The sequence below is a fragment of the Neomonachus schauinslandi genome, chromosome 9, assembly GCF_002201575.2.
Source record: "Neomonachus schauinslandi chromosome 9, ASM220157v2, whole genome shotgun sequence".
Taxonomy (NCBI): domain Eukaryota; kingdom Metazoa; phylum Chordata; class Mammalia; order Carnivora; family Phocidae; genus Neomonachus; species Neomonachus schauinslandi.
In genome coordinates, this window is record NC_058411.1 from 105,465,854 (window position 1) to 105,482,627 (window position 16,774).

Below are 16,774 nucleotides of genomic sequence, written 5' to 3' on the forward strand. Positions count from 1 at the left end.
TCCCAGTGTGCAGTACTTTGCTCTCGCAGCCTCATTAAACTGATACCAATAGTAAGGGGCTAACGTGCACCAACCAGCCCACCCCCTTCTCGCTGCATCTCAACTCTGGCTTCCCGTCCCATGGCCACTTGCCACCATGTCAGCTCAGGCCCCGCTACCTCACTCTCGGGCTGCTGCCTGGTCTCCCTGACTTTAGATCTACCTCCACCTGCTTCAACCGCCAAACTCACCTGCACACCACCATGACATTAACCTTTGAAAGATGCTAACTTCTTTGCATCACTCTCTAGGTATAGCTCTAGTGACTCACCAATTCCGATCAGAAAAAGTCGATTCTCCTGCCTAGCATTCAGGCCTCTCTCTTCTAAGCTAGCTCCAACTGCTAAAGTGACCCTGGGACACACCACCATTATTCTTGATGCCATGCTTCCTCCCCTGCTTGTCACTCTCCCCCTTCAACTATCCAAATCTTGACCATCCCATGGACACTACAGCCAAGACCTGCTTTCACCTTGATGTTCTTTCTATATACTCATGCCCGCAGCAACGACCACATCTCTGACCTCTAGGTGTTTACTACTTGCATCTGTCTTTCTGCACTCATCAAAGACTGCCTTGCATGGTTACCTAGCATGTTAAAAGGGCACACTTTGATTCCATAGCTGGACTATGAGCTCCTTAGGGATAGGGTTCATGTTTTACAATTCTAGGGGTATTTCTCAAAGCCAAAGACAATGCTAGGTTTATTTTTTCTTAAAGATTTTATTTATTTCAGAGAGAGACAGAGAGTACAAGCATGAGCAGTGGGCGGGGGAGGGGGGGTTGGATAGAGGGAGAAGCAGACTCCTCACTGAGTAGAGAGCCCAATGCAGGACTCAGTCCCAGGACCCCAGGATCATGACCCAAGACGAAGGCAGATGCTTAACTGACTGAGCCATCCAGGCGCCCCATGACAATGCTAGGCTTATTATAAGCAAGCACTAAGTTCCTAAATTCTTACTGAATTAACTATTAAACATACATTATAAATTCTTAGAAATGTTACTTTTGGCTCTTCCTTCAGCTAGGAACTTAAAATTGAACAAATCTATAGATTTTATATCAGCCTAATGGTTCCACAGATATACAAATAATTTAAAACCTACAAGGAATGGGAAAAAAAAATTCTTAGGATTTTTAGTCCCAAGTTACTTACCATTCTTCATCACTACATTGGACCACACATTTGCATTCAAGGCTTGAACGATTCGCTTTACTCCTGTAGATTCTGGGAAGTCATCTAATCAGAGAGGGGAAACAGATATATTATACACACATTTATACACATATACATATATATATGTATGTATATCCCCCAAGCCATACTTTTAAATAACTGTGGCTTAGTTATCTTACGTATTTAGTTGGTACTTCACATTGTAACTTACTTAGTAAAGAAAAAAATACAGAGCTCAGAGCTCTTAAGTATATCCTAGCAAGTAAAACAAGGAAATAAATGCACTTTATAAAAGGTTTCTATGATAAAGTCATCTCTATCACCTCACCGACGGAATCTACTCATACTCTCCTGAAAATGTTAGTTCCTATTAATTACACAATCCTGGCATAGCATTGGAAACACCAATTCTGGCTATTTATGGAGAATGAGTTTCCCAAAGGCAAGAATGGTCCTCTTGGTATGCCATAAAATGCTGTAAATGCCCTACTTTCTTCTGGGAATCATAAAATAACAATAATTGTTTAAAACAGGTATTCAGAGAACAATTTCTTGATTAGAGGAAGATAGTTTAAGAGAAGTAAAATTACTATAACCATAGGTGTAGAGACAGGCAAGGGTCATTAAAAATAAAAACCAACAACTTAGTTTGGCTGGGTTAGTATTGGTACTATTTTGCTTCTGGAATTTAACTGATACTACTCAAAATAACAGGGCAGTAATCCCAGTTAGCATACTAATAAGCTGACATTCTTAGTTTGTAGATATGTATACGATGGAAATGAGTGTTATGACTGGATATGGTAAATGACGGCAGAAGTAGCTTTCACGTGGCTGAAGGAGAAAGTCTCCTAAGAGCTTACGGAGCACAATCCACATAGAACCTGTGTCTAGGGGCTGGCCGGGCACAGAATTAGAAGTCAGAAAATCTGAATGGAACTCAGGCTCGCTCTCTCTTTTTTTTTTTTTTAGTATTTTATTTATCTTACAGAGAGAGAGAGAGAGAGCTCGAAGAAGCAGGGGGAGCAGCAGAGGGAGAGGGAGAACTCAGGCTCTATTACTTGTTAGCTATTTGATCAAGGGCAAATCATGTAGGCTATTCTCAAAGAAAAGTGGGGCTGACGCCACTCTGCACACACCTCTCCAGAGGAAAGAGGCGCTGGAACTGCCGATTTGCTGATGAAACCGCCCCCTCCAGGTGGGACTCACCGCCTAACACGGTGCCCAAGGGACAGCAGACACTCAGTACTGACTGAGGTGTGGATGGATCATCTGAAGAATATCAACCTACCAACCTAACAGAAATATGGCACGGATTAAACTGGAAATACAAAGATGAGTTTTATCACCATCAATGTTTAAATGAAGAAATAAAAGGCATGTTTACCTGAACTATGAGTGATTCGGTTCTTAAAAGGATAACTAACACTTCAGATGACAGAACCAGAAACCAAAAATATGGTCTGAAATAAAGAGCTAGCACCAGTAAGATGAAATCTAATCCAAACAAGCAGAAAGTCTCATACTGGTGTTAGGATACATGCATACAAAGCTTACAGTTTGTTTTTAAGAATTCTGGGGAGGATTTCATTACTTCATCTAAAGATATGTCAAAATCTATTTTAATATTAAGCGGAATTAATGCAAGAACATTGTTCAGACAAGGAGCACGGAGATGTGTAGTGGTGTAAGGGAGAAGAAACTACAAAATAAAAACAGATTTAAATAAATGACTCAAATGTGCACTCTGCAGGACAACAGGAAGAAGATAAAATTCTAGTGTCAGAAATAAGCAGTTATGTACATGCTCACATACACAAAACAAGGCCCAAGTTTAGGGGACCTGAAAGATATGGGCAGAGAAATTGTACTTGTTAATTTTCAATTATTATTAAAAATGTACAGGGAGAAAAATCAGCCTTTTTATCCTCTTCTTCTCTGGCAGGGTTTTATTCCCAAAGGTAACATTTTGGAAAAATTCTAAATAAGCCAGAATATAAAAAGAGATTTCTTAATTCCTTTCTTAAAAAAAAAAAAAAAAAAAAAATTAGGTTTCATAGAACGATTACTTACACCCTATCTACGTACTTCAATTCAGATTGGTTGTCTCTTAGAATGCCTTTTGCAACAACTGGCATCCTCTCAACGCCACGTCCCTACCGGTCCCCTCACTACAAGCCCAGTGCCTTTCCCATTGCTTCCTCATGGAGCAAGTGACATGTGAACAGTTACGATGCCACCACAATCTGGGAATTTCTTTTTTTTTTTTTTTTTTTAAAGATTTTATTTATTTATTTTGACAGAGAGAGAGAGACAGCGAGAGAGGGAACACAAGCAGGGGGGAATGGAAGAGGGAGAATTAGGCTTCCCGCGGAGCAGGGAGCCCGATGCAGGGCTCGATCCCAGGACCCTGGGATCATGACCTGAGCCGAAGGCAGACGCTTAACGACTGAGCCACCCAGGCGCCCCCAATCTGGGAATTTCTAAACAGAAATAATCTCTCCCATCTCTGAAATACCACAGCACCAATATATTTTTTTAAATATTTATGACATTCCACTCGGCAATTCAATTGTTCATGTATGTATTTCTCTCTTGTACTGGACTATAAGGTTTTGGTGGCCCAAAACCTGTCTTCTCTTGGTAGGTCCCACGGCACCTAGCACTGGTGTATACGGAAGGAAAGAAGCTGAGAAGAGGAGTGGAGGAAGAAACAGAAGGTCCAGAGTATCACAGAAGGCAGTTAAGTGAAGAGCTACCCGGGGGTGGGGGGCATTCTGGGTCTATTTTTTGTTCCACATGTCCAGAGGACATAAAAATAGGGCTGATATGCCCCTTAAGGTTCCTGGGAATTCAGCCTCAGGATGTGAGAAATTCAAAATAAGGAACATAAACCTTAACTATTTAGTGTATAGATCAAACCCTCTTTTTTTGGCAGCAGACAAAGGATAAGAGATTGAGGAAACAACTAAGATTTAAGGTAGAAATCTTCTACCTTTATCTATAAGAAAAACAATATTTGAAAAGTCCTAACGTGTGGTAAAGCCAAAAAAAATGGATTAATAGTAAGACCACACCAACGGGTTTTGCACAAATCTCTTCAAACAGATGAGGAAAAAATTTTTTTTGAATTTCACTTGGATTCTTCTTCCCTGGATTAAAATACTCCTTCATATCTGAACCCAAACGCCATGTTTCTCCTGACACATAAATACTTACCATCCTCCTCAGGCAACTCTTCTGGACTAAGTTCTACCAATTCAAAACCATGTTTGATACACCATTCTTGAGCTTTTTGTCGGTTTACACCTAATGTGCAAAAGAATCTTCATAAGTAAAAAATTTTTAAAACAGAATATTGCTGCAATACTCTCCATAAATCTCAGTGTTACCCTTAATGTAAGTTATTCTAAAGGCATCCAAAATAAATATAAAGAAAATGACTTCTCAAACCCAAAGTGTCCATTCTTAAAAAAATAAAGTGTAAATATTGCAAGATTCCAAAGAGAAATAGCTAAAAATACTTCTGTAAAGTAATATAATCACAGAAGACGTACTGTTCTAAGTTAAGAAAACAAAAGTATATTCTGTTTACCAAGGGACAGCAATTGTGTATACCCACCATGATCCCGTCGGCATGCCTTACCATTTTCACACACTCTGTCACAGACCAGGATCATGACCTCAGGTAACCATGCTTCTGCCAATGGAAGCCATGAGGAAACACCATCAAGACCAGATTTCTAGAGGGAGGAAAAACAAACATACAAACAACCAGAAGAAGAGACCGTAAGAGAACTCATGGAAAAGGCTGGGGGAGGGGGGATAGGAAGAAAGTACCAAGTAATTTCTTACTCAAGGTCCCTGGCGAACCAAATCTTACTTGTGTGCTGTCGAAGTAAACCACAAATGCTTGGACAGACTCCGCGATTTCTGCAGTGATGAGAAATTTGTTTGGCACCACACACAGATTGATATCTGCTGAATAGTATTTATTATCAATGGTCCAGGGATAAAACCTCACAGCATCATCAGCAGTCACTTCCACAATAAGATCTTCTGTTCCCAGGATATCTAAACAAAGGACACAATGTTACCATGGAAAGTGCAGCACCGACACACACTGGTCAAGTCTCTCAAAAAGATACCAGACTGGGGTGCCTGGGTGGCTCAGCCGGTTGGGCTTCTGACTCTGGTTTCAGCTCAGGTCATTATCACATGGGTCATGGGGTCGAGTCCCACATCAGGCTCCACACTCAGCGGGGAGTCTGCTTGAAGGTTCTCTCCCTCTGCCCCTCCTACCACTCACTCTCTCGCTCTTTCTCTCAAATTAATGGGTAAATCTTAAAAAAAAAAAAAAAAAAAAGATTACCAGATTAATATGGTGCTTCACCTACTTCTCTTTGTTAAGGATTTCAAAAGGTCTCCCATTTATCAGGGTATTTTCTTTTCAATCATTTGACTGTAAAAGTAATGATAACATAATTTAACTCATTGGCTTTTGTTTTTTTAAGAACACAAAAACGACTGTGACTAGATTAGATAGAAGACAAAACAGTCATGTAACCAAACACCCAGAAAAGAGCAAGAAGAAGAGAACGAATAACAGCTTACATTTATTTTATTGCTTACATACTTCATGTGAGATGGAAGCTTACAAGAATCTTCAAGAATCTGTAACTATTCTGTCCTTGTTGCAAGCTACAAGGAAGGTAGCAGTAAGGCAAAGCCATTAATAAAATAAAAGCTACACATCTTCCTTGGGCCAAATGCTTATACATTAATTCAACTAATGATATAAAAGAATGGATACTGAAAATGACCCCAATTCCATTTATATTCAGCCTTGTTCAGATTCTTTGAAAGCCAACTCCAATTTTTGTTTGAGAAGACACTTTTGGCATAATTTAAATACATAACAGCCAAGCAAATTTAATTATTTAGAATATGCCTAAATCTTTCAGAAACCCATGTGCAGCATGGCTATAACTAACAAAATTCTTACAGTAAAAGCCAAGTCAATGAAGAACAAATAGAGATGAGGTCACGGAACCACCGAAGCAGTCTGCTTCCATAATGCCATAAAATATTCAGAAGTGGAAAAACATTAGAAATTGTTCTAACCTAAACTCCCATCTCTCACATCCATACCCACAACCTCCGTTTTCCACAGATGTGGAAAGTAAGCTTAGAGAAGTAAAATAACATGCCACTAAAACTGGGTTATTGTAAGAATATATGGCAAAATGGCCACAAACTCCTTTTCGACACAAACGAAGATGAACATAGAAAATATCCCTCCAAATCACAATTAGCAGGACACAGAAAACTAGAAGCTAAACTTTCGATTCCAGAACACTCCCATAGTTTTTGCTCAATAAAAAGATATGGGGAAATTACTTAGTCCAAAAGACTGCTAGGAATAATGTATAATAACATATAAAGTGTGTATGTGACATATGCATGCTTTTCATTGGTGAACTTTGATCATGTGGTTACTAGGAGGAACCAGTCTGAAAACAAACCCCTTTTTTAAATTAAAATAGAAAACTAAATTTAAAATAGATTTAAGATTACATTTGACATACCGTGCATTGTGAAACTAACTTTCTTAAAATTTTTCACCACAACCACAATTGTTACTTTTAATTACCATGAGATCTGTGCCCATATTTGAAAATCTGAGTTTATCTTGTCTCTTTAAGAAATCAGCAGTTCTTGCTGCTTAATTTCTACCTAAAGTAATCTTTTACTAATTATCAATCAATTCCATAGCAACCAGCTACAGTGTCCTTCATGGAGCATTATGACAAGTTCAGGTAGGAAATAAGCAGGAAGAACAGATAAAGTATGACAACAAAAGATTCTGTTTTCATGTAAATGTCTCATAGGAAAAAGAAAAAAAACCCTCCTAGATCAAAGTCTATGTTGCATTCAAAGCTAGTCTTCCAAACTTCAAGCAGGTGGCATAGCAATATGCCGATAAAAGCACATATGGTAGAAGGCAAACTAAACCAAGGGAAGTAGCAAAAAATGTATAAACCGATTTTTTTTTTTAAGGGTAGGAGGAGCCACCAGATGAAGTCAGTTTTCTTCATTCATGGGTAATTTTTTAAAATAACAAATTAAATGTTTTTTTTAAAAGTGGGGAAGCACAAGCACAAAGGGTAAAATGTGTTAAGGGGCAAAGTACAGGGAGCATGGGACAAGGACTCCTACCATCATCACAACCAGTTCTTGATATTTCCTAAATTGGTGGTATTGTTAAAAACTGGAAGAAAATTTCAGTTATGCTTTTTTGAAATACTGTCTTCAACGAACATGAAAAAATAAAGTCCATGAAGGTGTCATCTACTTACTAGCTGCAATTTAGGATATTTAGATCCATTAAGGGTGGTTGGTTTTATTAATCAATGTGTAGAATACAAGACAACAAACCAATGTGTGTTACTCAGAGCTCTTAAAAATTTTATATTGTCTCTGATTTTCAAATGAGGAAGATATTTACTGAACACACAGAAAGAAGCAATTTCTCTTTTCTCTACACCTAGATGAGAACAGAACCAGTAAGCTGGGAAAACGAATTCCACCTTTTGGTATTTTTGTAGCTGCGCGCGTGTTTTTTTTCTTACTCCTTCTGCTGCCTAGAATAACTTGATAGCTCAATTTACTTATCAGATTCTTTTATTTTTAAAATTTTATGTCTAATCAGAGACTTTCGGCAAGGCTGTATATGGACTTTATTATCACATCTGTGCCATCTCACAACTAGAGAAGAGTGAATGGTCTCATTCTTCTTGTCATCAATATCATAATGTACATTTTAATTTAAAAAATGTAAATGTCTACACTAAATATAGCTTTTCTCGCTCATCTTTTCTATTTGGTTTCAAACGTCTAACACATTTATTCTTTTCCAGATTAAAATAAAATTGCTCAAATGCTTATGCACATGACTAAGAGTTTCTGGAGATCAGCCAGGATTGTTTACTCATTTCACAGATGGGAACACTGAGGGCCAAAAAAAAAGAAGCCACTTGCCTGAAGGAGAAGAGCCTAAAATGAAATTCAGGTCACCAGCATTTTTTCCTTCTACACTAGTGCTCGTGATGTTTAGCATCTGAGCTAGATTACACTCAAGTGTCCAATGGTCACAAGCCAAAACTAACCTATGGGCCTACAGTAGCCCCTGCTCTTTTAGGAAAATCAAAAATAACAGCCAGAATAAGGGCACCAGAATATACGAGCCAAAACACAATTAACCCATTCAAAAACTGTGTATGGGTTGGGGGTATTTATATGTCCCAAGCTGAGTCATAGTGATCCTGTACGGGTTTTTTGCCAGACTTCCTAGAAAACCCTACAATGTTCTTTTGCCCTTCTTTGCCCTTTCCTAAGCTGACTTTTGATGTAGTCAAAATGATGCACAAGTAAAATCAAGAGCAGCTTCTCCCTCCTCCTGGTGGATGTTGGCCTGTCTCATTCCACTGTTGGCAGCCAGGTGGTGGAGCTGCAATACATCATTTTCTAAGAGACAAATACTAGATGATTAATTGCCAGTCTGTTACCACAAACTTGGTCTCACAGCTTAAAATAGTTAATCTGTAACGTTTTCAGATGAGAAGTTAAATGTCAACCCAGTTCCAGTAGCAAGTATAAACCTTTCCCCCGGTTTTTAAGTGCAAGTATAAAGCTCTTTCCCTGTTTGAGAAACTGTTATACATAGCCATCAATTCTCCAGCAACTCCTATTTATTTCTCACTTCTTTCATGAACTTATTTCCCCGAGAGTCCCACATGGCAAGTGAGTGACAAGAACAATTCAAGAGAGGGGCGCCTGGGTGGCTCAGTCGTTGAGCGTCTGCCTTCGGCTCAGGTCATGATCCCAGGGTCCTGGGATCGAGCCCACATTGGGCTCCCTGCTCTGCAGGAAGCCCGCTTCTCCCTCTCCCACTCCCCCTGCTTGTGTTCCCGCTCTCACTGTGTCTCTCTCTGTCAAATAAATAAATAAAATCTTTAAAAAGAAAAAAAAAAAAAGAACAATTCAAGAGAGCTGAAGAAAGCTGCATGCCAAGGAAGCATGTCAGTTCAGCAACCCAACCACTCCTCTGTCCTCACACCCGCTTCATGCTTCTTCTGTCGTTGTAATGTTGCCTCCCTCACAGAGTGTAAAACTGGTAAGCAATCACATGGAAGGAGGCATTAGCTTTCTTTAGTTCAGAATCAGTAAGAGGTGATACTCTCCTTGGCATGAATTAGGAAGCAAACTGAAGTTCCAAGGTGAATTCCCAGAACACTGAAAATATCCATTTTCAATCTCTCTCTCTCACACACACACACACACACAATACCCTTACCTTACCCCTCACCTATCCACTCCAACCAAAAAAGACAAAACAAGTCCATTCTATTGTGGTGTGTATGTGTGTGTGCGGGTGTGTGTGTGTGTGTGTGTGTTTTAAGTAGGCTCCACGGGCCCAGTGTAGGGCTTGAACTCACAACCGTGAGATCAAGACCTGAGCTGAGATCAAGAGTCGGCCGCTTAACTGACTGAGGCGGCCCAGGCGCCCCCAAAAAAGTCCATTCTAAATGAAGTGCATTGATACTACTTTGGATTATTCCTATCTTCTTCAGTCATAGAATTAAGGACACTTTTGATACCAGCAGAATTAATGTTCCCCTAACTAATCATGTCATTCTTTGTGAAGAGAAGTTGTCCAGTGGTTAAATCATATTTTCTGTGCCCAGAGGGAAATGAGAGCTGCCACTCCGAATCAAGATGATCCTTCCTTCCGGAGATCAGTACTCGCCCTGTTTTATTCTTTCTCACTGAACTGAAGCTGCCTTTACAGTGAGGTTATCATCACCTCCCACCCCAGATACAAGGGTCTTCCACAGTATCCAGTCTTCTGGGGACCTCCACTCTGTGCTGGCAGTACTAACCGCAACAAAAAAGGCCATAAAACAGAGACAGCTCATACCTGGGATCAGACAGACCTGCATCTGAACGCTGGCCCTCTTTGAGAACGACAAATTAACCTCTCTGTGTCTCATTTCCTCAGTGGTAAAAGGGGACGGACACACACACACACACACACACACACACACACACACTTCTCAAATGGCTTCTTGCAGATTAAATGAAATAGTGTGTGAGAAGGCGCAGGCAGGCACTGGACACAGAGTAGCCCTCAATAACGTCCCTTTCCTCCTCCCCAGGTCAAGTTTTTGCCTAGGGACAAGAGGCTAAGTCAGAGATGCACTGAGGGGAGCTGGTAAGAGAAAGTGGAATTAGGAAATCGCTACCTCCTTAAGCTGCTCTGGCCCCTCCCTTCCCAAAACAGGCCTTCTCAAATGTTTCTTTTCCATTGTTAAGGCACAGACTGAAACAGAAGAGAGAGCAATTAGGAGAATTACAGGAGGCAGTAGAGTCTGACCTCAGCTGAAGGGGAAAGGAGGCATTATGAAAGAAAAGAAATGAGTAAAATGTGATTTAGGAAAAAAATATGAAAGCCAGAGTTTTCCTTACCCAGCAAGGAAAGGCAGAGAGGGACCTTTAAAAATCATAATGGGTCCACACTGTTGCAACTCGTTAGAATTTTAGAGTCACGAGTTCATGAGAATGCCCTCCAAGGTGGGTGCTGCCAAGTACTCTGCAGTCGTTATGAACTAGCAGATTATTCCCCAAGTACCACGGGCAGATCTGACTGCGGTGACGGAAAGGGCCACCACAGGGCCACCACAGCTGAAAGGTTCAAACTGCAACCTTAGGGTCGGGGCTTTACACAGACGAATGTGGGGAAATTCTTATCCGCGATTCTCTGAGCGAGCGTCCTGCAGCCTCCGGGTGCACGCTATGCAGTGTCCGCTGCAGCGTGAAGGAGCGCTGGCTGGCGGGGGCCGTATTCAGTGGCTGACGGCAGAATCGCCGGGTCAGGGCAACACAGCACGGCTTGAACAAGAGTACAGCGATTCTGGTCTGCTTACAACGCTTAATTACCTTTTCCTCTCACACTCCTCTCTGGTCGCCCTGGAAATTCACATCTCCTCCTGCACTGGGGCTTTTTATATCACAGTGGGAAAGTTTTAAAGTTGCAGCAGAGGAAACATAACTCAGTCCTCCTCCTTTTCCTGAAGTTTACTTTCTCCCCGTAACCATTTGGAATAGGTCACCACAGCTTCATCTAAAAATAACTGGGGGTGGAGGAGGTGGGGGGCGGGGCGAATACTACATGGTCTGTGTTTGCCCTCAGAAGACCTCACAACGCAGTGCGACAAACGTGCACAAAAGACCAGGAAGAAGCTGGCAGGAAGGGGAGAGAGCGTGTATGGAGAAGTGTTTCATGAGGGCCAAGGAGGAATCACCAGCCTCTAAGTCTTACGGGCTACACCCAAAGACCATCTTATCAACCCCAGCGGCACGGCCCACGGACAATTCCTACCTAGAGATACGGCAGAGGGACTTCTTTGAATTCTATTACTATCATTCATTCAAAATCACAGTTCTAGATATACATCTAAAGCTGCGGTTCTTTATGGGGGGGTAGGACGGGTGATTATGCCCCTCCAGGGGACATGTCAACATCTGGAGACATTTTTGGTTGTCACAAGTCGGGAGATGCTACTGGCAGCTAGTGGGCAGAGGCTAAGAATGTTGCTAAACATCCTACAATGCACAGGACAGCACCTACACGACAAAGGATTACCCGGCCCAAAATGTCAACAGTGCTAAGGCTCAGAAACCCTGACCTTGTGGAACTTAATGGAACTGACTTAGCTGTATTTACGAAACAAAATACAAGTTCTGGAATGCAAAGTTGGTTTTATTCTTTCTCACAGAACTGAAACTAGCCAGGCATTACAACCTCCTCAAATCTCTCTCTGATAAAATCTGTCTCAAGTGTCTTAGTTATTTTAACCATAAAAATTATTTGGCAATTAACCTTAGATGCTTTGAAAGTAATTTATGAATGGTGGTTTTCTGGAAAAAAAGAATACATAAGCCTAAACCGGACCATTATGAAATGAAAATACTTTTCACATTCAAATGTTAATTTTTCAAACCTCACAAAAAATATCAATGTCTGCTCAGGATGACAACAGTATCTGCAGCAGATGCTAATTTACTCTGAAAGAAGGTAAGCATGTCTGAGATGAATTTTCCAAAACAGAGTAAGTTTAATGAAGAACAACTACTCTGTAGCTCCTGTGTTCAAATACTGAAAATAAGCCTGATCCATTGGAGAACACCATAAAGCTAATACAACCAATGTCCCGGGGCTTAAAAGTTCCTTCAAGAAGGGTAAAATGATTGGGCAACACATGATCAAAGGATCATGGGAAAAGAACACAATGACAGAGTGGATGCCATTAAAATTCAAAACGTTTGCATTTCCAAAGATACCATCAAGAAAACCAAAAGACAAGTCATAGAACGGGAGAAAATATATGTGAATTATATACGTGACCTATATCCAGAATATATAAAGTACTCTTACAACTCATTAATAAGACGACAAAAAAACCCAACTTAAAAATGGGCAAAGATCTGAATGGACATTTCACCAAAGTAGATATATGAATGGACAATATGCCCATGGAATGATTCTCAACATTATCAGTCATTAGGGAAATGCAAATCAAAACCATAGTGACATACTACTTCACACCCATTAGATTGGCTATAATTGAAAATACAAACAATAACAAGTGCTGTAGAAGATGAGGAGAAACTGGAACCCCCATAGATTGCTGATGGGAACATAAAATGGTACAGCCACTCTGGAAAACAGTTTGGCAGTTTCTTAAAATAGCACAGCAGTTGCTCTGAATTTCCATAACTGCATTACTCGTAATAGGCAAAATGTGTAAACAACTCAATGTCTATCCATTGATGAATGAAGTGTGGTACGTCCATATAATGGAATATGAAGTACATGCTATAATACGGATGAATCTCAAAAATGTTAAGCTAAGTAAAAGAAGGCAGACACAAGAGACTACCTATTACAGGATTCCTTTTAAATAAAATGTCCACAAAAGGCAAATCTGTGAAGACAAAGTACATAAGTGGTTGCCTAGAACTGGGGGGTGGGAATGCGGAGTGACTGCAAATAGGCACAAGGTTTCCTTCTAGAATGATAGAAATGTTCTGCACCAAAACTAAGTGGATTTTATGATATTTAAATTATATTCCAATAAAGCTGCTAAAAAAATCATGGAAGCTGGAAGATAATGTCCTCATTTTACTGAGGAGGTAGGTGACTGAGGCACATGATGTTTTAGAGACAGAACAATGATGGCAAAGGTAAAAATACTGTAAATTATTTGTGGGAAGAAAGTTAACTTGCTTAAAGTCAAAATAGCCAGGAAAAGGGTAGAACTCAGTGCTCAATTCACAAAAAGTCTTCCCCCCGCCCCAAAACCCCTGAACAACCCCAGTGGAATTCAGACAGAATGGCAATTTTCTTAGCTCAGCTGTTTATTACCAAATGATCACACATTTCCCTGCTCTGAGCATACAGATTTGGATTTTGATCCAAGGTTGATAATACTTTTCCCCATCTCCACGTAGAATCAGCCTTCAGGTCAGTGTGGAAAATTAAACCCTAAATAGGTGATTTGTTACTGAACCTACAACATCACACAGGCTCTCCGGGTTTCACAACTGTCCTCTTTGTCTTAACCTACGTCAATCTTGCTTTCTGGGTGAGTAATTATTAAAGATGTGTTTGTGGTATCTGTGTGCACCAGCTCCAACACAAATACAATGTCATGTCCAGATTATCATTCCTCCCGGACATATTCAAAACGATTTTCATACCTTAACCTTTTAAAAAATGGTTCTATATCAGATTTCATTATTTATGAAGCATCACTATTTGCTGAGGAAATACACGGGGCAAGTTGTTTAAACCAAATGACCACTACATACTTTCTAGATGTTTTTACTTTTGCTGAAGCAACAACAAGCAGCTGAATGGCCCAGAAGTAAAGGTCTGAGTCTGGGGCGCCTGGGTGGCTCAGTTGGTTAAGCGACTGCCTTTGGCTCAGGTCATGATCCTGGAGTCCCTGGATCGAGTCCCTGGATCGAGTCCCTGGATCGAGTCCCGCATCGGCAGGGAGCCTGCTTCTCCCTCTGACCCTCCCCCCTCTCATGTACTCATTCTCTCTCTCTCAAATAAATAAATAAAATCTTTAAAAAAAAAAAAAAGGTCTGAGTCTGGATGCACTTAGAATTGTCCAGGACGATACAAGGCTCTCTGTATCATACATGGTTCTGTGCAAGGTGGGTTAATGCATAATACTTTCCCACTGGTGTGTCTCCGTGTACTCTCCACCCTCTTTATTGGAATGCCATTTGTTGGGAAGGCAAACACCTTATAATCATTTCCCTCATCAACAATAACCTCACCCAAAAAGTCAAATTCTCTAGTCCACAAAGAAACGAACTGGACACCAATAAAGGTGTCCTAATTTAATTATTTAACCTATCATAGTTCATCTACTAAAGCTCTAACTACCATGAAGGAAAAAGTATACACTTAATTTAAGCCATAAAAGTTCTCATCTTAGTAGCAAAATATTTTACTGTAATTTCTCCTATCCCTCCCTCCACCATGGATACATGTAGTTCTGGCTGTCAAGAAATTCATGTTTCATATATATAAAAGAACTACACTTGAATCTTGGCTCCCCAGTGTTTATGGGCTCAACAACCTTGGAAGATCACAACTTCGTTAAGCTTGGATTTCTCTCACTCACACACACGTGTATGCTCACACTAGAAGGATAACATGGGCACATTCTGTAAGCTCCTTTGGGTCTGGAGAGAATATGAACTTGTATTTAATCTTTTTCCTCCGTAGGTTGAAGACTTAACATCCCTCTTTTATTCAAGATAAAAATCTTAAGTCCTCTTTTACTGTTAATTGAAAATTTAAAAATATATTATCATAGCTAAAAACAATCCTCTATCCCACTACCAGCTGAAATCACTGCTTTAGTCTGACCACTTATTGTGTCATTCTGTGATGACAACCTTAAACTGTTCGTGGAAGATCTGGTTAGCCCAATCATTCTTCCTTTGAGAAAATAAAGCCTTGGAAATACACAATCAAATCAAAGGCAGAGTCGTCCTACCACAACAAAATAAACAACTTTGCTTAAGCAAAAATTATAACTTATTCCCAGAGTAAAAGGCTCTACTCAGAATACTAAAGCAGCTACAGAAAATACAAATTTAAAAAATCCAAGCTTTTATCCTCTTCCCTGTTGGACAATGTGGGTCAGCTAAGCTGTACGATAAGCCCCTACCTTTGAAATAAGAATGTTCTCCTTAGTAAATTACTTTATGATCCTTCTGTAAGGACAGGGGTCTGATAGGCCAAGAAACAAACACCCGGTCTTGAAGAAGAATGAGCATTTCCCAAAGAAACAATGTCATAAGTGATGGCTGGTTTTGCTTGTGTAATTCCCCAAAGCCTAGTTACCCATCATATATAATTGAGCTACCTGGTTTTGCAGTTTTAAGGACTAAGGACTAGAGCACTGTTTCCATGGCTAAGTGCATCTGAATTCCAAACACAAAAAGTCAAATTCTCCAATCCAAAAGTGGAGTGTCTACTACAACTTTAAAATGTGACATGGATGGATCTAGAGGCTATTAGGCTATGGGAAATTAGTCAGAGAAAGACAAATACTGTATGATTTCACTTCTATGTGGAATCTAAAAACCAAAACAACAAAAACAGAAACAGACTCATAAATATGAGAACAAATTGGTGGTTGCCAGAGGGGAGGGGTTTGGGGAGATAGGCGAAATAGGTGAAGGAGATTAAGAAGCACAAACTTCCAGTTTTCAAATAAATGTCACAGGGACAGAAAGTACAGCATAGGGAATATAGTCAGTAATATTGCAATAATTTTTTATGGTGACAGATGGTAACTACACCATTGTGGTGAGCATTTTGTAATGCTTATAACTGTCAAATCATGAGGTCGTATACCTGAAACTAATATATGTGAACTATATTTCAATTAAAAAGAAATCCTCAATCCTGGGAAAATCAAGATAGTTGTCCTAAAGGGAGACCCAAATCTCAGCTGGGCATAGTCTTCCCATCTAAAATGAGGGAAAGAATTTTCACCTCCCCCTAGTCCAGGGAGGTTTCTCTAGGACCAGGTCCCTACTTAACTGCAAATCCCTGGGAGAAAAGCAGAGGAAAACAATGCTGTACTGATTTTCCAGTTGCCGGGGGAGCTGTGGAAACCAGGTGACCAGGACCTGGGGCCTGAGCCTTAGTTAAATCCTGGAAAAATGTAGAAAGTCCTATGTGGACTTGCTAAATTCAAATTAGTGAGAAGTTTTAGCTCTGTTCCAAGCATTATTCTCCTAAGAAAGCAAAGGACCACAGGCTAAATTCTCTTATCCCTTCAGCCTTCAAAGAGAACCCCCTTAGCTCAGCTGCCGCCTCTCTGGTGCCTTTCCCGTTTTCAGTTCCCCTATCTTGAGTTAACTGAGAGCAGGACTGGTTAAGAGGCAGTTCCTAAAGCCAGA

At 40.3% G+C, this 16,774-nt stretch overlaps 1 protein-coding gene across 1 annotated transcript in view; it reads right to left on the reverse strand.

Moving 5' to 3' along the window:
* AAGAB (alpha and gamma adaptin binding protein) overlaps positions 1 to 16,774 on the reverse strand; it is a 54,029-nt gene that overhangs the window by 31,134 nt on the left and 6,121 nt on the right. Inside the window, exons 2-5 of the mRNA XM_021693868.1 lie at positions 5,100 to 5,290; positions 4,863 to 4,959; positions 4,436 to 4,525; positions 1,196 to 1,279 (exon numbers count right to left, since the gene is read on the reverse strand). Coding sequence (XP_021549543.1) covers positions 1,196 to 1,279; positions 4,436 to 4,525; positions 4,863 to 4,959; positions 5,100 to 5,290 — 462 coding nt within the window. The remainder of the gene's footprint in view (positions 1 to 1,195; positions 1,280 to 4,435; positions 4,526 to 4,862; positions 4,960 to 5,099; positions 5,291 to 16,774) is intronic.